The following is a 22,231-nucleotide window of genomic DNA, read 5'->3' on the forward strand; positions in this document are numbered from 1 at the left end:
CTTCAAAATTTTCTTGTCTTCTAATACCATCTGAAGTCCATTGTTGAAAGCACGACTTCCCAGAAGGAAAATGTCAAATAAGTAAACTCGGCTATTTGTGGCCACCTATAATAGACCATCCAGACATACATATTATAGGAAGAAAAGAACTAAGGAAGAAGATCTGAGGATCAAGAAAGATATATGATAAAATATTTAACATCCTTACTTTTTTTTTTTTTGTGAACATCCTTACTTTTAAAGAAAACAATAGTCATTCAGTGATTCTTAGGGAAAACAAGTTTAAATCTTAAACTATCATTTGTGATCTTTAGACAGAGAGCGAGCATGAGCAGGGAGAGAAAGACATCTCTCTCTTTTAATTTTTTAAAAATATTTTATATATTTATTCATAGAGATGCAGAAAGAGAGAGAGAGAGAGAGAGAGAGGCAGAGACACAGGCAGAGGGAGAAGCAGGTTCCGTGCAGGGAGCCCGACGCGGGACTCGATAATGGGACTCGATAATGGGACTCCAGGATCATGCCCTGGGCTGCAGGTGGCGCTAAACCGCTGCGCCACCGGGGCTGCCCAGAGAAAGACAGTCTCAGACTGCACTGCCAAGAGTGGAGCCCACCATAAGGCTCAATTCCACGACCCCAAGATCATGACCTGAGCTGAAATCAAGAGTCAGACCCTTGGGACGCCTGGGTGGCTCAGCAGTTGAGTGTCTGCCTTCACCTCAGGGCGTGATCCCCGGGCTCCAGGATTGAGTTCCGCATCAGGCTTCCGCAAGGAGCCTGATTTTCCCTCTGCTTATGTCTCTACCCCGCCCCTCCCTGCCTCCCTGTCTCTCTCATGAATAAATAAATAAAATCTTCAAAAAAAAAAAAAAAAAAGAGTCAGGCACTTAATCGACTGAGCCACCTGGGCAGCCCTCATTGTGACTTTTCAAGAGGACAGAAATAGACAAGCTGGTGGATTTAGCCTTTGCTTTTTTACAGTCCCAAATTTAATGTTTGACATTTCACCCTCAGCATTTTAATACACCAAGGATCTATGGGGAATTAATAGCATTTCATTGTTATTAACACAAAATGCTATTTCTCAGAGTCTCATAGTATGCATAGTTGTGTTAGGTGTTACATAAAATCACTCAAAAGAGAAGATTCCTGCTCTCTAGCAATTTTAAATAGGCAACAAATACGTTGGCACAAGTGGTAGGATGTGAAACACTGTTTTTAAGATCGATTTTATACAATTTTAAGAATTTTAGGTTGTTTCTGATCATGAAGTTCACAAAGACGATACTTTACCTGGATAATCTACTGAGTCAGAGAATGAAGGCAAAGAGACATCCAAACTGGTCTAGAGAGCCAGAGACATGGCAGTCTAATGCCATATTTGTCATTTGAGGAGCTAAGTGTTGGTATAGCTAAAATTGGCAGTCCTACCTGATATCCATTTTTCGGAACTTTCATATTGTTTGCTAGAATAGAACACCTAAAATAGTCACTTCTTTCTTTTTCTTTACCTCCTTAATTATAAAAACTGAATAGACACATTATAAAAGTTTGAAAAATAATTATCTGCTAGACTGAAAACTCTGTGAGAAGAGAGATTACACTGGATTCACTACAGTACATGCATCAACTAGAACAGAACTGGGGCGATAAATGGCTTAGACATTTCTTCAAGCCAATACACGCCATACGACACTCCCTTCCGTTTTTCATATGCAAACAATGTATATGGCTCTGATAATGTGCATTCCAATCTATATCCTGCTTTTTTCTACTCATAACTCTGCAAACATTTTTCTGCATTGCACTTGTCATTAATTTTTGGCAGCTGTATAAAGTCTATCAAATCTACAGTAATTTCTATTTGTTAACTACCTCAGTGGTTTCTGATTCTTCACCATAAAATGATGCCAAGATGACTAGGTTCTCACATAATTTTTTCATATATTTTTAAAGATTTTATTTATTTATTCATGAGATACACACACACAGAGAGAGAGGCAGAGACACAGGCAGAGGGAGAATCAGGCTCCATGTAGGGAACTCGACGCGGGACCTGATTCTGGGTCTCCAGGATCATGCTCTGGACCGAAGGTGGCGCTAAACCACTGATCCACCTGGGCTACCCAATTTTTTTCATATTTTGAATCATTTAGTGTAGATACCTTGATCAATGTAACCCTGAGAAGTGGGCAAATTGCCAATCCTAATAAACTTTATTCTCTCAGTAGGTGGAGGTAGGTCCTGACTCAAATAATGGAAAACACTGGTGGAGAATTCAGCCTGCTTTTTTGGCCCACCTTAAAAACTGATACTGCTGAGTTTGATCCAAAGGTAGCTGTCTATCCTACAGCTAGTCAAGGCTCACCACAAACTTCTTTCGACACAATGGGGACCCTCACCTGACATCTCCCAGGTTCAGGAAAATGAAAATGTGACAGAACCCTGCTGTGGAATGCTACCAACCAGAAGGAAAGATAAAAATTCTTCATTAAAAAACCCCCAAAACTTCACATATCTTTTTTTAAAAAAGATTTTATCTTGAGGATGCCCAGTAGTTGGTAGAGCGTGCAACTCTTGTTCTCAGGGTTGTGAGTTCAAGCTCCACGTTGGTGTAGAGATTACTTTAAAAACTTAAATTAGGGGATCCCTGGGTGGCTCAGTGGTTTAGCACCTGCCTTTGGCTCAGGGCATGGTCCTGGAGTCCCGGGATCGAGTCCCACATTGGGCTGCCTGCATGTAGCCTGCTTCTTCTTCTGCCTGTGTCTTTACCTGTCTCTCTGTGTCTCTCATGAATAAATAAAATATTTTTTAAATTTTTAATTAAATCAAATTAAAGATTTTATTTTTAAGTAATCTCTGTACCCAACATGGGACTTGAACTCACAACCCCAAGATCAAGAATTGCACACTCCACTGATTGAGCCAACCAGCCACCCCTGAAATTTTCCATATATCTAAGGAGAGAGAAAAGAGCAGGGGAAGAAGACCTCAAGCAGAGCCTGTGAGACAGCAATGATGATTATTTTTTTTTAAAGATTTATTTATTTATTCATGATAGACATAGAGAGAGAGAGAGAGAGAGGCAGAGACACAGGAGGAGGGAGAAGCAGGCTCCATGCCAGGAGCCCGACGTGGGACTCAATCCCGGGACTCCAGGCTCGCATCCTGGGCCAAAGGCAGGCGCCAAACCACTGAGCCACCCAGGGATCCCAGCCATGATGATTATTAAAGTGAAATTATGAAGAGACAGAAGCTCTTTGCTTTTGAAAAGGATAAACTCAGAAGAGTGAAAGACATTCCAAATAAATTATAAGATAGCAACACTGAGGTGACATAAAGAAGACCATTAAGATCAATTTGTCAGTGAAGCCACAATTATTTCAAAATAAAAAGTTGAAAATATCTTTTACCTGAAGCCAACATAGTTTCCCATGACGACACACATTAGCACCTTCTGCTGCCACACTCAGGACACTCTGCTTCTTGATGTGGAGCATCTGGTGAGAAAGAAGAAAATCTCCAGAGAATAAATATTGCTACCATGATATCATGAATGGCACAAGTAAAATGGCTAGCGATTAACAAAGTGGATAATATTTTTTAAACTTGCAAAATTTGACTAATCCAAAACACAAGTCACCTTCTTTTACACATGCACACACAGCACATTGTTTCTAATCCTTTTAGTTTTTACAAAATTATAGCACAACTGGAACATAAATAATTCATATCCTAAATGCTAATAAGAGTTGAAAAACTCACTTTTTAAAATTTTTTAAAATTTTATTTATTTATTCATAAGACACACAGAGAGAAAGAAAGGCAGAGACACAGGCAGAGGGAGAAGCAGGCTCCAGGCAGGGAGTCCAACATGGGACTGGATCCTGGGTCTCCAGAATCAGGCCCTGGACTGAGGCAGTGCTAAACCGCTGAGCCACCCAGGCTGCCCTCAGAAACCTTTTGTTACCACTAAAGCTACGGCAAAAGATTTCTATGTCTATGACCAGATTCCTCAAGCAAAGAACAATGCCCTAACACAGGGAAATTTACTATAACTGAAGGGAACTCACACAGTGGCTGAGTCTCACAGTGTACAGTGTTCAAAATGAGAGGAACAAGAACTCAAGAGGTCCCTTAAAGTCTTAGATTCATCAAGTTACTCAAAATTGATATAGCACTATTCCAGGAACACATGCTGATCTTTTGATTATCTATAATTTTATCCTCTTTCAAAACATTATACAATTCTAAAATCCTTAACCCATAAACTATGAAAATATCTACACGATACAAGATTCTCCCCACTTTACAGGTAGGTAAATTACTCAAGAACAGAAGGGCATGGTGACTTTCACTAGCATGCTATCTTCCTTTAGTCAGCACAGAGTGCATCTACATTGAGTATTTTCTATCAATTATGAAAAAGGGAGGCTGAATTTCAGTTCTACCCCCAAAGAACAGTAAGAAGGCTGCAAAACTAGGAACAAAAGCTGTATTTCTCTATTGACAAGAATTTCCAACTACCTCTTCAAATTTCCAGTCTTTTTTTTTAAAGATTTATTTATTTATTCATGAGAAAAAAAGAAAGAGAGAGAGGCAGAGACATAGGCAGAGGGAGAAGCAAGGTTCCCACAGGGAGCCCAATGTGGGACTTGATCCTGTAAGCCAAAGGCAGACGCTCCACCGCTGAGCCACCCAGGGATCCCTCAAATTTCCAGTCTTTTTTTTTTTAAGATTTTATTTATTTATTCATAGAGGTGCAGAGAGAGAGACAGAGGCAGAGACACAGGCAGAGGGAAAAGCAGGCTCCATGCAGAGAGCCTGACGTGGGACTCGATCCAGGGTATCCAGATCACGCCCTGGGCTGCAGGCGGCGCTAAACCGCTGCGCCACCGGGGCTGCCCCAAATTTCCAGTCTTATCTCATTTTTTGTTGTTGTCATTGGATCCCCCCCCCCTTTTTTTTTAAAGATTTTATTTATTTATTCATGAGAGAGGCAGAGGGAGAAGCAGGCTCCCTCTGGGGAGCCCCATGCAGTACTCCATCCCAGGACCCTGGGATCACGACCTGAGCCATAGGCAGATGCTCAACCACTGAGCCACAACCACTGAGCCACTCAGGTGTCCCATCATTGGACCTTTTATTTTTTTTAATTTAATTTTATTATTTTTTAAAAGATTTTCTCTATTCACGAGACACACAAAGAGAGAGGCAGAGACACAGGCAGAGGGAATAGCAGGCTCCATGCAGAGAGCCTGACGTGGGATTCGATCCCGAGTCTCCAGGATCGCGCCCTGGGCCAAAGGCAGGCGCTAAACCGCTGCGCCACCCAGGGATCCCAGGACCCTTTAAAGAATGTGTTGATATATAAAGAATTCTTACAACTCAATTTAGAAATGGGCAAAGGTAGCACTTGGGTGGCTCAGTTAGTCAATCATCCAACTCTTGATCTCAGCTCAGGTCTTAATCACAGTATCATGAATTCAAGCCCCATGTTGGGCTCCAATGCTGGGTGTGGAGCCTTCTTAAAAGGGGGGAGGGGCGGCAAAGAAGGGGAACTTGGCTGGTTCATTTGGTAAAGCATGGGACTCTTGATATCAGGATTGTGAGTTTAAGGCCCACACTGTGAATGGAGCTTACTTTTAAAAACAGGCAAAGGGGCAGCACCAGTGGCTCAGCGGTTTAGCGCCGTCTTCAGCCCAGGGTGCGATCCCGGAGACCCAGGATTGAGTCCCACATTGGGCTCCCTGCATGGAGCCTGCTTCTCCCTCTACCTGTGTCTGTGCCTCTCTCTCAATTTCTGTGTCTCTGAATAAATAAGTAAAATCTTTTAAAAATAAAAATGGGCAAAGGAATAGACATTTCTCCAAAGAAGATAAACACCCAACAAACACATGAAAAATTCTCAACATTATTAGGCATCAGGGAAATGTAAATCAAAATCACAATGAGATAGCATTTCGCACCACTAAGATGGCTATAATCAAAATGACAGATAACAAGAAATGTTAGTAAGAATGTGGAGAAATCAGAATCTTCATATTCTGCTGGTGGGAATATGAAATAATGTAGCAGCTTTGGAAAACAATGGCCAATTCTCAAAATGTTAAACATAGAGTTATTATACTTGTACATGAATGTTCATAGCAGCATTATTCATAATGGCCAAAACTAGAAAGAACCCAAATGGTGAAAGAATAAATGAAATATGATATATACATATAAAGGAATGTTATTTGGCAACAAAATTGAGTGAAATACTAATACATGCTGTAACACAGATCAACATGCTAAGCAAAAGCAGTCAGTCACAAATGACCATATATTGTATAATCCTATTTATATGAGATATTCTAGGGGTGCCAGTCAGTCAGTTAAGCGTCTGATTCTTGGTTTCAGCTCAGGTCATGATCTCAGGGTAGTAAGGTAGAGCTCCTATTGGGCTTTGCAGTCTGCATGGAGTCCTCTTAAGATTCTCTCTCCCTTGCCTTCTGCTCTTTTCCCCCCAACCCCCTGCCCTACTTGCATGTTTGTGCTCTGTAAATAAAAATAATACATGTAATGTTCTAAACAGACAAATCAATAGAGGCAAAAAATAGATTTTTGGCTGCCAAGGGCTGGGGGACTAGGGAGGCATGGAGGTAACAGCTTCGAAGCATAGAGTTTGTCAGTATGAAAAATATTCTAGGGACACCTGGCTGGCTAGTCAGTAGAGCGTGTGATTCTTGATCTCAGGGTTGTGAGATCAAGCTCCACATTAGGTGTAGAGATTACTTAAAAAACAAACAAAAATCTTTTTTAAAATGTTCTAAAATTCATTATGATGTACAACTCTGTGAATATGCTAAAATCCAGTGAACTATATACATTTTAAATCAGTCAATTTAATGGTATATGAACTATATCTCAATTAAGTGGTTAAAAGAAAAAAGAATCTGTGGAAAGCTAATTCTTCCTTTAAAAAAATGCATCTGTTTACACAAGCATAAGCTGGCAACAAAACAGGAAGCTTTAAAAAAAAAAAAACAGGAAGCTTAATGACTCCCCTGAAGTCTGTCTGTGAACTGTATGCTAGGCTCAATAGTTACTGTCATCTCTGAAATTAATAAATGATTATAGAGAAATTGCCTAAGCAGAACATGTAGAATGGATTTTTAAAAACATAAGTAAAAAAGTTTCTCTAAAATTTGCCAATGGCTCTCCATCCTACTCAATCAAACTAAAAATCCTTACCATGTCTAGTAAACCCTGCTTGATTTACCTCCTGACTCCTTCCATTTCCTACCACTCTTCTTCACTGTGGTGCTGCCTCCCTGCTATTCCTCCACATAGATTAAGTGTGTTTCAGTCTCAGGGCCTTTGCACTTGCTAATCATGCTTTTTAAAGGTCTTTACCTAAATATCCACAGAGCTAGCTTCCTTACTTCTTTCAGATGTCTGTTCCAATATCACCTCTTCACAGAGGTTTTCTCTGTCCACCTTATATAAAATAGGAACTCCGTATTACTCTACTCTTCAAACCACACTTTACTTTTCTTCACAGTACTTATCAGGAGCTGATAATTGTTTATTTTCTTGCATTGAAATGTAAACTCCTAGGACACCTGGGTGGTTCAGCTGTTGAGCATCTGCCTTTGGCTCAGGGCATGATCCTGGGGTCCTGGGAAGGAGTACCGCATGGGGCTCCTCACAGGGAGCCTGCTTCTCCCTCTGTCTGTGTCTGCCTCTCTCTCTTTCTCTCATGAATAAATTAAAAAATAAGATTAGGTGCAACGTATAATAGGACACAACTTTTTTAAAAGATTTTATTTATTAATTTTATTTATTTATTTTTTATTGGGAGGACCGATATGGGACTCGATCCTGGGACTCTGGGATCATGCCCTGAACCAAAGGCAGACACTTAACTGCTGAGCCACCCAGGTGTCTCAATAGGACAGAAGTTTTAAAAAATGTGAATAAATACTTCATAAGAGAGTACATCATATTATCAACAAAAGTATGAAAAGACATTCAGTGTCATTAGTCATGTCTGCCTCTCTCTGTATGTCTCTCATGAACAAATAAAATCTTTTTAAAAATTAAAAATAAAAGTAAACTCTTTAGGGTGCCTAGCTGGCTCAATCAGAAAAGCATGCAACTCTTGATCTCGGGGTTGTGGGCTCAATCCCCACCCTGGGTGTAGTGATTACTTAAATAAATAAATAAATAAATAAATAAATAAGTCTTGAAAAAGAAATGAATGTAAACTCCTTGATAGTTAACTTTGTCTTTACTATTATTTTATCCCAGACCTCAGAATAATGCCTGACCTTTAGCAGGCACTCAGATATTTTGTTGAATTTATTAGGGAAAACATCAATGATCTCATAATAAGAGAAAAATTAATGAGACAGAAACATGATACCCATATGCAGACAACACTCAGAATGATTAAGGGCAATACTTACTGCAGCACCAAACTTCTGCTGGAACTGATCAATGACTGTGTATGTCACCTCCTCTTCCTCTGCAGAAGAATGATGGTAATAGATATATTTGTCTTCCTTGGCCTCTCATTCACTTTAGCCATCCTCATAAACACCTCCTGTATTGTAACTCAAAGGTCTAATGTTATTTCATTATCACCTGCATTATCTCAACACACAGTGAACACTCTAGCATCCTGTTTCCCAAATGAGAATAAACAAAAGCCTCACCAGTGAAAATCTTATGAATACAACTATTTAATCATTTCCTGTGAACATCCAGTAATGTTTCCCTCCTCATAGATTTACATCTTAAATATTTTAAGACATGTACTTTTTAAAAAGATGTTCGTAATAAAAAGTAATGGTTTAAAATAAAATTAGGCCTGGAGATGGGCCATAATCCACACGTCTGGAATTCTCTGGGTCCTTAATTATGTTTTAAAATCGTTTATTTAGGGATGCCTCAGTGGCTCAGAGATTGGGCGTCTACGCCTTTGGCTTGGGTCATGATCCTGGGGTCCTGGGATCAAGTCACAAATCGGGCTCCCCTCAAGGAGCCTGCTTCTCCCTCTGCCTGTGTCTCTGCCTCCTTGTGTCTCTCATGAATAAATAAAATCTTTTTAAAAATAAATAAAAATAAAATCATTTATTTAAAAGATTAGAGGTATAGCATAACATTTTTTCTTCATCTCCAACCTCTAAAACTTTGGAGTGGCAAAGGACAGTCTGCACACCTCTTTTTCTCTATCCACACTCACTCTCTTGGTGATTTCATCTAGTCTCAAGGCTGTAAATATCATTTATCAGCTAACTTTTGCATTTCTATCTCCATCTCAGACCTTTCTCCTCCTCTCTAGTCTGACATTCAAACTTAGGTGGACCTAAACTCTTAATCATCTTCCCAAAACCTATTCTGTCCAGAACTGTTCCCATGTCAGCTGAATAGCAATCCATACTTCAGGCTACTCAGACTGAAGCCCCTGAAGTCACCCTTGATTCTCCTCTTTCACTCAAAACCACATTAATATACCAGTACACTGTGTTGGCTACGCCTCAACATACATCCAGAATCCCACCACTTTTTACCAACATATGGCTACCACGAGAGTCCAAGCCACCATATCAACTTGCCTTAAAATTATTTCAATAGTCTAACAAGCATTCATGCTTTTACCTTCGTCCTCCTCTCAATATCCATATAATATCTAGAGTAACTTTGTTAAAACAGAAGTCAGATCATGTTGTTCTTCTGCTCAAAACTATCCAATAGGAAGTAGAAGTATTGTTTTTTAAGATTTTATTTATTTATTCATGAGAGACAGAGAGAGAGAGAGAGAGAGGCAGAGACATAGGCAGAGGGAGAAGCAGGCTCCATGCAGGGAGCCCAACGTGGGACTCGATCCCAGGTCTCCAGGATCACACCCTGGGGCGAAGGCAGCGCTAAACCGCTGAGCCACCTGGGCTGCCTGGAAGTAGAAGTATTTTTAAAAATGCTACTTATAATAGCATAAAATATGAAATAGGGATAAACACAGCAAAAGATTTATAAGACTTATATGCCAAGAACTACAAAATGCTGCTGAGAAATTAAAGATCTCACGGAGGGATATATTGGGTTAATAGGTTCGGATATTCAATATAGTTAAGATGCCAATATTCCCTAAATTGATCTATCAATTCATTGTGATTCCAGTAAAAACTCCAGTGGGTTTTTTTTTATAGACATTGGCATTCTGATTCTAAAATTCATAGGGAAATGCAAAGAGCACAGAATAGCCAAAAAACTCTGAAAAAGAACAAAGTTGGAGAACTAACATTACCAGATTTAAGCTCTATCATCAAACAGCAGTAAACAAAACAGTCTAAAAAAACAAAACCCAGTAAACAGTCTAGGGTTGGTGTAAAAAGATCACTATAACAGAGTATAGTGTCCAGAAATGAACCTACACATACATGGACAACTAATTTTTGACAAAGGTGCAAAAGTAATTGAATGGAGAAAATACAGTTAACAAAGGATGCTGGAACAATTGGCTATCCATATGCAAAAAAGAAAGAAGGACAGACAGACAGAGAGACACATACTTGGGGGCACCTGGGTGGCCCAGTCAGTTAAGTGGTTAAGCGTCTGCCTTTGGCTCAGGTCATGATCTCAGGGTCCTGGGATGGAGCCACAAGTTGGGTTCACTGCTCAGTGGGGAGTCTGCTTCTCTCTCTACTTCTCCCCACTGCTTGTGCTCTCTTTCTCTCAAATAAAAAAAGAAAATCTTAAAAAAATATATATATAAAAAGAAATTTGTTGATCTGTACTTCACATCATGTATAAAAATGAACTAAAAATGGATTCCAGGCCTGAAGGTAGGCTAAAACCATGAAGCCTCTAGAAGAAAACATAGGAGAAAATCTTTGTGACTGAGTCAGGAAAAAATTTTGTAGATATGATATCAAAAGCACAATTCATAAAAGAAAAAAATGGATAAACTGCACTTTTTCAAAATTAAAAATGTCTGCTCTTTGACAGATAATTTAGGAGAATAAAAAGACAAACATAAATAAATAAATAAATAAATAAATAAATAAGACAAACTGCAGACTTGAAGAAATATTTGTAAAGCATGTATGTGAGAAAAGATTTATGTCCAGGATATATAAAGAACACTCAACACTGAATAATAACAGTCCAACAAGAAGATGCACAAAAGATACAAACAGACAATTCACCAAAGATATTCAGCTAGCAAATAAGGATATGAAAAGGTCTTTAATATACTTAGTCATTAGAGAAATGATAAAACCAAAAATCTTCCAATGGTTTCTCTTCTCACTTCAGAGTAGAAGCTTGAGTCCCTACAATGATCTACAATGTTCTCCATGAAATGCCTGTCCCACTTCATCTCCAATTGCTTCTCTCCTTGCTCCAGCTACACCAATCACACTGATCTCACTGTTCCTTCAAGATCCTGACATGTTCCTATCTCAGGGCCTTTATATTCCTTCTTTTTTCTGCCTAAAAAACATTTCCGGGATCCCTGGGTGGCTCGGCGGTTTAGCACCTGCCTTTGGCCCCGGGCGTGATCCTGGAGTCCCTGGATCGAGTCCCACATTGGGCTCACTCTGTGGAGCCTGCTTTTCCCTCTGCCTATGTCTCTGCCTCTCTCTCTCTCTCTCTCTCCATCTCTCATGAATAAATAAATAAATAAAATCTTTAAAAAAAATTTCCTGGGGCATCTGGGTGCCTTAGTTGGTTAAGCATTTGCCTTCAGCTTGGGTCATGATCCAAAGGTCCTGGGATTGAGTCCTGCATGAGGAACCTTGCTCAGTGGGAAGCCTGCATCTCCTTCTCCCTCTGCCTGCTGTGCTCCTCTCTGTCAAATAAATAAATCTTGAAAAAAAAAAAAAAAAAACAACCACAAACATTTCTCAGATATCCATACAACTCAATCCCTTATTTCCTTCAGGCCTTTGCTCAAATGTTCCCATTATTGTGAGGTCTATCCTTAACACCCTAAAATTATAAAACCACTCTTTTCACACGCTTCTCTTTATTTTTTTTCTCCTTAGCATTTGGCAGTAACATACTGTATGTTATACTCCTTTTCTTATTTAGTGTCTGTTTCTTGCACCAGAGCTCAATGAGGGCAGGGCAGAGATACCACACTTTGGTATCCTCAATGTCTGGCATGTAGTTTACCCTTGTATCCTCAATTATTAAATAAATAAATGAATCACAATATTTTGTCTTAATTCAGAGCCTAGAAACAATGGCCTAGCTGAGGATTCCATATAGAACCTTAAGTTGGAGTTATGCCAACTCTCAAGGGTTCTGTACCACAGTAAAAAGAACTCAGACAATTCAGAGCCCCAGTACTTACCTGATGGGCTGTATTTGAGGTCATTCAGCAGGGTGGTGGCTGGTGCCTCAGAGCCAAGAGAAAGAGGCTCACATATGTTTAGGTCTTCATCTTTATCCATCCTGGTTCTTTCTGTGTTTACACTATGCTTACAAAAAAACAACACTCTGATGAACTTGTTCTTTGTTGTTGATGTGTACACAGATTTTGCTACATATCAATGGTAAGGAATCTGGACCTCCATTTCATAGAGGACTCACTCATCCACTGTTTTTACATTGATTTGAAGATACCATCTAAAGATGGAAGAAAACATCCACCTATTTCTTCTCATTTCTATTACCTCAGGCCATTTGAGGAATTACATAGCTAATGAATTAGTGTTAAGTCTTTCTACCCTAATGTGTACATTTGGGTAAAATCATAATTAAGAAAATTATTCCACTATACCTGACAGAAGATGTCTTTTCTCTCATTGCACCTTGTTCCACTTCATCCAGTAGTTCCACTGTAAAACAACCAAATGGCTTCCAACAGTTTCCAATCTGAAAGCAATTAACCACTTCCCTGTCTCCTTATACTCGCAGTCTGATGACTAGGTACCACAAGTAATAATTGGAAATGAAATGTTAGCCCACAGAAGCCTTCATTGGCCAGGAATAAATAGAGCAGAGGAGCCTATCCAAAGTTCTGAAGACATCTAATATTATATTCCTACCTAGCTTCTTTGGTCATTCAGTAGGATAAGAAAGCTCTTTACAGGGCACCTTTGTCATCATGCAGATTTGTTCAAGAGATATATTTTCTTTCCTATTCGTTCCCACTATAATGCATCTTCCCTCCCACTGTGTAGTGTTTGGGGATTTTCTCTCAGACCATTCACAAATCTGTCCCTTTCACTCACAGGCTGGTGTACTAACAATTCAGTGACATGAATTTTGTACAGTGGCAGTGTCGTAGCCAATGAGATTTATCTGAGGCGTGATTATTGCTAATTGAAACAGTTCAGTGACATGAAAGGCAATTAAAGCTAGACTAGAAATCACAAAAGAAATATGAAATATTCCACAGATTCTGAAAAATTTTATTTTTAACCTAACAGTGCAGGGAATGTAGGATAATATTGTATACCATTGATTCTTCTAAGGTGCACATTTTAAACAGCTCCACAAATCAGATATGATTTACAGTTAAGTACATGACAATTTAATTGGCAGCTACGTTTTCTTTCTTGAGATGCAAAAATAATGAACTTTATAATTAATGGCATTTTAAAGTCAGTTAGGTATACTTAGGTACTGTTCAGAGAGGATCCATTCAGGGCCCACTGTTTCAAATGTTTCTTTCCCCTGTGCTATCTGGGTGTTGTTGAGTCTGGGGCAGAGAAAGTGAAAGTCACTAAAAATACTGACTAGTCAATTATTTTTCATTTTATTTTTTAAATTTATTTTTATTTCAAGGTTTTATTTAAATTTCAGTTAGTATTATTCATTTTAATAATTTTTATTCAAAGTGCTTTTCAGGGAGAGGGGGAAAAAGTATCAATCTAGGGCTGACTGAACCACAGGGAAAAGAAGGAGAAGCCTGTTCTTTGAACTTAAAAATTATGAACAAAAGCCAAGTCTTGAGAAAGAATTTAGGAAGAGATGAAATCCATGTGTACAGTTCACAAAGCTGGTCAACAGGCTCTGCTTAAGTTAGGGAGATGGTAGTAGTGATGTGATTCCTTTTTTTTTTAAGTAGTGATTCCTTTGCTTCTCTTTACAAACCCATACTTTTTTTTTTTTTTAAGTGATTCCTTTGCTTCTCTTTACAAACCCATTCACAGTCTACCTTTGTTCAGTCCAGAGCTCTGATGCAGTGCAGAGGCTAACAGATAAAATACAGTAAGAATTCAACTATGGGGCACCTGGCTAGCTTAGCTGGTAGAGCATGCAACTCTTGATCTTGGGGTTTCAAGTTCAAGCCCTATGTTATGTATAGAGATCACTTAAAAATAAATTCTTAAAAAAAAAAAAAGAAAAAAAAAAAAAGAATCCTACTACTGGGCAGCCCAGGTGGCTCAACGGTTTAGCGCCACCTTCAGCCCACGGCGTGATCCTGGAGACCCGGAATCGAGTCCCATGTCAGGCTCCTTGCATGGAGCCTGCTTCTCCCTCTGCCAGTGTCTCTGCCTTTCTCTGTGTCTCTCATGAATAAATAAATAAAACCTTAAAAAAAAAAAAAGAATCCTACTACTACTACCACCCTCAGAGCCATTATAAAAAGGTGTTCAAGGGATAGAGAGTGTTTATAGTAGCATACTCAGTCAGAAAGGAAAGGTAGCTGGCTAGAACTGTGTGTCTTGAAGTAGGTCTGGATGGACAGTCATTATTTTGGTGAATTTTCATTTCTCTCTTAATTCTACTTATCTCATAAAACAAAGTAATCTTTCAAGCAGCAGTAGTCTCTGGTCTACAGGAGTCATTTCCTGTAGGTAAGAAATGAATAGGTTTTTAAGGTCCCAGATCTCTTGTTCTCCTCACTCCTCCATCCCAGACTGATCTTTACTCCTTCTTGGAGGGCTTTCTGCTTTTGAATTCTTGAAAATAAGAACAGTTCTTGCTTCCCTTTTCTTTTATCCTAATTGGCTTATCTGCAGCAACTGACCAGAAGAGCTTCCGTATTTACTCCTTTTGGCAAACAGTTAGACCTACTCTTGCTAAATGGCTTTTGCTGGCAGAAATAAAGAACAGAGCTATGTCTTGCAATTCCAAAATCCAAAACTCTCTGAAAACTAAAAATTGTCTGTAACTCTTTTGGCAGCAAAACCTAACTGACATACTATTTATGGTCCTAGTTTATTCCATTTAGAATTATTATCTGCACATTTCCCTGTAGAAATGTTTTATTACAGAGTGCTTCCCAAACCTGCTTGAGATGTTACATAATATAAAGAGTATATAGTGTTGTTTTCCAAAAATCCAGGTTTCTGAATTCTGAAACATTTGGACTCCAGGGTTTCATATAAGGGGCTGTGAATATACTTAGACTCTGTAGTGTTAAATTCAATTGCTGAGCAAGACAATTCCTTTCTGTTCAGATTCTTAACTGCCCACTGGTTGAGTGTCTAGTAACGGGCACCAGCACTTCTCACATTGTAAACCCTAGATGATTAAAACTCTTTATGACATTCTGCTCATATTACACACCAAAAAAATTAAGATAAAGGTCAATTCTCCAATACCCACTGTAAGAGTTCATCAATGCAATATTAAAGGCAATACAGCATCTCAGTTTTTCAAAAACTGGAATGAAGCAGAGCAGTGGGTTTACTACTACTACAAATCCCAATATCCACAGTCAGGAAACACGCAGCTCTCACCGTTCACAATCTCGTACCCAAAAAACATCTTTACTCCTGGAACGCTCCGACCAGTCTCTACATTCTTCACTGTTATAGAAAATGATTAATTTAGTTAGTAAAAATCATAAGAAAATAATGCCTCTCAAAAATGCCATATCTAGGGGCACCAGGGTGGCACAGTTGGTTTAGTGTCTGACTCTTGATTTTGGCTCAGGTCAGGTAATCGGGGTCCTGGGACTGAGCCCTGCATTTGTCTCTGCACTCAGTGCACAGTCTGTTTGAGGATTCTCTCCCTTCCCCTCTTCCTTTGTCCCTCCATCCATTCACTCACTCTCTCTAAAATAAATAAATACATCTTTTTAAAAAAGTGTCATACCTGAGTTTTACAAAAATCTCCAAATTATTTTCCCCAAGAAATGAAGAGTTAATAATAGGTTACAAAGCTATAGCCTTGAAACAAGTAGGACAGAGAATAGAGGGAACCTTAGAATGGTCCAAGAACGTAAAGGGCAGCAGCAGGATGGTGAATTTAAATTCTTCCGAGAACATCTTAGGGACACTTTGGTAGCTCAGTTGGTTAAGCGTCTGACTTCAGCTCAGGTCATGATCTCAGGACCCGACCGAGTTGGGTTCCCTGCTCAGCAGAGAGCCTACTTCTCGCTCTGCCCCTCTCCACTGCCATGTTCTCACTCGCTTGCTCTCTCTTAAAAGAATAAAAATATTTTTTAAGAAAAAGAATATTCTAAGGCCTTGATGCTAAGAACTATTTATTATATTTTTTAAGATTTTTAATTTATTTATTAGAGTGAGAGACAGACAGACAGACACAGGCAGAAGGAGAAGCAGGCTCCATGCTGGGAGCCTGACAAGGGACTCGATCCCGGGTCTCCAGGATCACACCCTGGGCTGAAGGCGGTGCTAAACTGCTAAGCCACCGGAGCTGCCCTATTATATTTCTATTGATTTTTACCATACCTAATTTCAGATAAAATTTTAAGGCAGCTGACTACTTCTAGAGTCCATACCCTGTTTCATGCCATGCTACTTGCTAGAAAATATGGTCAAGGACAATAATCTAACTCCTGGCCCAAATATAGGGCTACTACTGTGAGCAAGTAAGAGTTACAAGAAGTTTAAATGTCATAACTACAGTATGGTATCATTTCTCTAGATTTAAGTGCTCCCAGTGGCTGTATATTTCTATATCGTGCAGCAATCCAAAATAATAGTTTCACCCTCACTATTCCACTGAAAGTCTTTTTACTGAGGTTAAAAATCACAACTATTTTTCAAATCCAAAAAAAAAAAAAAAAAGAGTTTCTAACTAAGTCTTATCACCCTTGGCTCCCATGTATCTTTTGGCAAATACTGTTCTCTCCTTTCTTTTTTGGCATATCGGACACACTTCAAATTTAGTTCTTTTCCTACTAATTTCCGAGAGCTACCGTACTGAGCACCAACTCAGAGCTGGCACCATGCTAATTATTTGCCCACATTTAATTCTCCAGTAATATAACGAGAGAGGCATTTCATTATCTCTGATAGGGATGAATCTGAGACTCAGAAAGGTTGAATAAGTTGCTCAAGTTCACATTGCTAATAAAAGACAGAGTTAGGATTCAAACCCAGGCCTCAGATGTTTTAATACACAACTCTGAACCAATGTCATATTGTCTCTCTTATTTGCTCTTTCCTGTCTCTTCAACTGCCTCTACCACCTGACATCCTGATTTCCTATATATGTATATACATATATTTAAATATAAATAATCCCTACTTATATTATTATTTTTTAAAATTTTATTTATGATAGTCACAGAGAGAGAGAGAGAGAGAGGCAGAGACATAGGCAGAGGGAGAAGCAGGCTCCATGTACCGGGAGCCCGACGTGGGATTCGATTCCGGGTCTCCAGGATCGCGCCCTGGGCCAAAGGCAGGCGCCAAACCACTGCACCACCCAGGGATCCCTCCCTACTTATATTAAATCTCTACCTAACATGGAGCTCAAACTCACAATCCTGAAATCAAGAGTCACATGCTCTTTGGACTGAGCCAGCCAGGTGCCCTGAACATCCACTATTTCTACAGCACAGATTATTTCTCAGAGCTCCACTCACACTTCCAACTAACAGCAGACTTGCTGTAAGATCTCAACCTGAAATCATTATCTTCTCCCAGTAACCAACAAATTTCTTCTTTACAGTTCTATCAATTAATAACCATACTATATACCTAATCTTCTGAGTCAGAAATGTAGTAGTCATTTTCCATTGATATTTATTTATTTATTTATTTATTTATTTATTTGAGAGAGAGACAATGCACATACGGGGCTGGGGAGGTGCAGAGGGAGAGAGAGAATCTTAAGCAGGCTCTACCCTCAGTGCAGAACACACATGGGGCTCCATCTCATGACCTGAGTCAAAGTCAAGTCAGATGCTTACCTGACTGAGCCACCCAGGAACCCTTCCATTGCTCTTTAATTATCTAATTTTTAAATAAATTTATTTTTTATTGGTGTTCAATTTGCCAAGATATAGAATAACACCCAGTGCTCATTCCAAGTGCCTCCCTCAGTGCCCGTCACCCAGTCACCCCCACCCCCACCCATCTCCCCTTCCACCACCCCTAGTTCGTTTCCCAGAGTTAGGAGTCTCTCATGTTCTGTCTCCCTTTCTGATATTTCCCACTCATTTTTTCTTTCCCTTTTATTCCCTTTCACTATTTTTTATATTCCCCAAATGAATGAATGAGACCATATGTTTGTCCTTCTCTGATTGACTTATTTCACTCAGCATATTGATTACCAGGTACTTATCCCATCTCTTATGTATTTCTAAAATTTGAAAAAAATAATAAAATCTGTCTTCTCTTTTCCATTCCTTACTGAGCTTTAGCTCTGACCCCCATCATGTTTCCTTTTTTTAAGATTTTATTTATTCATAGAGACAGAGAGAGAGAGAGAGAGGCAGAGAGAGAAGCAGGCTCCATGCAGGGAGCCCAACGTGGGACTCAATCCCGGTTCTCCAGGATCATGCCCTGGGCTGCAGGCGGCACTAAACCACTGTGCCACCGGGGCTGCCCTCATATTTCCTTTATTGGATCTGTTGATTGTCAAGATCTGTCTATGCTCTTTCCCTCTAGTTTCTCTCTACTAGAGCCCTTACTTCACATAGCTGTCATAGTGAAAATACTCCCTGCTTTGTTCAAATAGTACATAAAATTAGTAAACAAGTGTAAAGAAATATGTTCAACTGCCTTAGGAACATTTTTTTAACATGCCAAGATGAAACACCACTTTCTACCTATAAAACTAGCAAACAGTTAGGAAATATACACATCACCATTTTTTAAAAAATCCAATCTTAGATTATTTACTGTATTTCACTCATACTAGTAGTAAAGTAAAAAGACACAATCCTTTTGAAAAACTATTTGGAAATATGCGTCAAAAATATTTAAAGTAGGGGCACCTGGGTGGCTCAGTCTGTTGGGAGTCTTCCTCTGGCTTGGGTCGTAATCCCAGGGTCCTGGGATCATGTCCTGTGTCAGGCTCCCCTCTCAGGAGGGAGTCTGCTTGTCCCTCTCCTCTGCCCTTCTGCCTGCTTGCTATCTCTTTCTTACTCTCTTTCAAAAAAATTAAATAAAATCTTGAAAAAATATATTTAAAGTATCTGTAATTTTTACCTAATAATTTCACTTATAGGAACTACTATGAAAATAATCACAAATTATAAGTATTATATTGTATATTTTGTAAAAATGTATAATTACATAATAGACAAAAATTTTATTTTATAATTATAAAATATAATAAATATTTTAAGATTTTATTCATTCATTTGAGAGAGAGAAAGAGCATGAGCATAGGAAGGGGCAGAGCGAGAGGGAGAGGCAGACTCCTCACTGAGCAGGGAGCCCAATGTAGGACTCCATCCCAGGACTCTGGGATCATGACCTGAGCTGAAGGCAGACATTTAACTGACTGAGCCCCAAGAGACCCCTATAATAAATATTTTTATGTATTTACTTATTATTATTTTTAATATTTTTAAGTCTTTAAAGCTTTTTGCTTTAAAATGTTTAGCTAATAGGGGTCCCTGGATGGCTCAGTCAGTTAAATGTCCTTCTCTTGACGTCAGCTCAGGTCATGATTTTAGGGTCCTGAGATAGAGCCCCACCTCAGCTGTGCACTGAGTATGGAACCTGCTTAAGATACTCTCTCTCCCTCTTCCCTCCTGCTCGCATGCACACTCTCTCTAAAAAAAGAAAAAAATTTAAATAAAAGTTTAGCCATTAGGGACACCTGCGTGGCTCAGTGGTTGAAGTATCTGCTTTCGGCTCAGGGCATGATCCTGGAGTCCCGGGATCTAGTTCCACATCGGGCTCCCTGCATGGAGTCTGCTTCTCCCTCTGCCTGTCTTTGCCTCCCTCTGTGCGTCTCTCATGAATGGATAAATATTTTTTAAAAATATTTCATTTAGACTGAATGCTTTGTTGAACAAGCATGTAGCATATCTTAATTGTTGCCAACTCAATGCCATTCTTTTAGGCTGGCAACGAGCGTACTCTCCCCACAGACAGTGGTGGCTTCCTGGACCTCCAGGGCATCTCTTGAAGAGGACGGTCTCATCTGGGAGAACACCTCCCTACCCCTTTTCCTCCCATATGTAACTTCTACCAGCCATCACATGATCTTGAGGTTTGAAGCCATGTAGACGGTAGAGCAGAAAGATGAAGAATCTTGGATCTCTACCAACTCTGGGAAGACCCACCGAAGCCCTGGGAGGGCTGCCTTCCTTTATATAAGAGAATAAACTCCTGCTTTGTTTAAGCTGTTTGACATAGGTTTCCAGCAGCTGAACATGGTTCCTAACAAACATAGCATTAAAAATTTCAGGCAAAAAGCTCAAAAACTTAGATGCCTCCCACTTAAAAATCCTTCAAATTGTGGGGCGTCTTGCTGGCTCGGTCAGTAGAGCAAGCAACTCGATCACACAGTCATGAGTTCAGGCTAGAGCCTATTAAAAAATAAAAATCTTTCAAACTGTTCCTCATGGCTTTCAGAAGCATCCAAATACTATATGTTAAGGCCTTCCGATCAGTCCCATACCTCCTTCTCCAGCCTTAAGTCTCACTATATCCCCATACAGAAATTTACTTACATTTTCTGAATGAACAAAGTTTTCATATTTCTACATATTTTGTACATGCTGCTACGTCTGTGAAAAACTATGGTTCTCAAGGTGTGGTTCTCCAGCTGAGCATCAGCAGCACCAGGAAACTTGTTAGAAATGTAAATTCTTGGGCCCCACCCCAGACCTTAAGAATCAGAAATTTGGGCAGCCCTGGTGGCACAGCGGTTTAGCGCCGCCTGCAACCAGGGCGTGATTCTGGAGACCCTGGATCGAGTCCCACGTCAGGCTCTCTGCATGGAGCCTGCTTCTCCCCCTGCCTGTGTCTCTGCCTCTCTCTGTGTCTCTACGAGTAAATAAAATCTTAAAAAAAAAAAAAGAATCAGAAACTCCTGGAGGGTGGCCCAGTATTCTGTGATTTTAACAAGTCCCCCAGGTGATTCTCATATACAGATAAAGTTTAAGAACCACTGGCTTAAAATACCTTCCCTCTTTTTCCCACCCAGTTAAATCTTACCCGTTTGGGATACATTCCCCACTAGCCTAACCGTACCACTCCCAGAACTAAATTAACTGAACCGTTGTTTCCATAGCATCTTGTGCATCTCTATATTAGAAAGGATATTACACTGCATTATACATCTCTACTTCCTCATCTGTTTCCTTACTAGACTAAGTTTTTTAAGGACAAGGACTATGTTACTCTTATCTATATCCCTGGTATCTATCACAGTGCCTGTGATACAAAACTACCAATAAATGATTACTGAATGAATTAATATTGTAAAAATTTGGTATAGTCCCACACTGGTTCACAAAGGTCTATTTTAACTTATAACAGTAACACCAATCTCTCAAATGCCATTTATACATGTTTCAATTGTGAACTTAAAACTTAATGCCAGGTAAACAACTACCCTAGCCAAGTCAATATTCTAGCTGAATAAAAATTGTATATTGGAGCTTAAAAATGAGTACATGTAGGAAGTAGGAGAGTGGTACACCCAGGGGCGCATGGAAACTCTGAGCCTCCACGGACTTTGCCCTATGCATCTCTTCCACTTGGCTGTTCCTGTGTAGCATCCCTTACCATGAACAGAACTGAAGCTGGTAGGTGTAACTATGAGGATAATACATGATTAGAGGTGGTAAAACCTACAAGACACCTGGTTCCTCCTGGCATCTATGAGCCACTGCACTATTCCTCAGCAGCCAATCTCTGGACTTCCTTTTGCATGACAAAAATTAATCCCTTAGTGTCTGTGAATTTGTCCGTTGAAGCCAAAATTCTCTCTAGTAGAGTGGTTATTTTTAACTTCAAGATGCATATGGTAAGAAAAGAAGTACCCAATGAAAAAGAATCCATACATTGAAAATTTCCACTGTCATGATAATAAAAGTATGTGAGGACAAGCCCACAGATGC

At 39.5% G+C, this 22,231-nt stretch overlaps 1 protein-coding gene and 1 pseudogene across 6 annotated transcripts in view; one reads left to right on the forward strand and one right to left on the reverse strand.

Annotated features, from left to right (window-relative positions):
- Positions 1–22,231, reverse strand: part of EXD1 (exonuclease 3'-5' domain containing 1) — a 35,496-nt gene that overhangs the window by 11,700 nt on the left and 1,565 nt on the right. For 4 of the 6 annotated variants that reach the window (XM_072738305.1, XM_072738302.1, XM_072738304.1 and 1 more), the window contains exons 3-8: positions 15,690–15,758; positions 12,776–12,833; positions 12,347–12,468; positions 8,454–8,512; positions 3,414–3,500; positions 1–105 (exon numbers count right to left, since the gene is read on the reverse strand). In XM_072738305.1, the coding sequence (XP_072594406.1) occupies positions 1–105; positions 3,414–3,500; positions 8,454–8,512; positions 12,347–12,468; positions 12,776–12,833; positions 15,690–15,758 (500 nt within the window). The remainder of the gene's footprint in view (positions 106–3,413; positions 3,501–8,453; positions 8,513–12,346; positions 12,469–12,775; positions 12,834–15,689; positions 15,759–22,231) is intronic. The other 2 variants (XM_072738306.1, XM_072738307.1) reach the window with 1 other exon arrangement.
- LOC112920098 (U4 spliceosomal RNA) lies at positions 13,260–13,328 on the forward strand (annotated as a pseudogene).

Source organism: Vulpes vulpes, chromosome 15, assembly GCF_048418805.1.
Source record: "Vulpes vulpes isolate BD-2025 chromosome 15, VulVul3, whole genome shotgun sequence".
Taxonomy (NCBI): Eukaryota; Metazoa; Chordata; class Mammalia; order Carnivora; family Canidae; genus Vulpes; species Vulpes vulpes.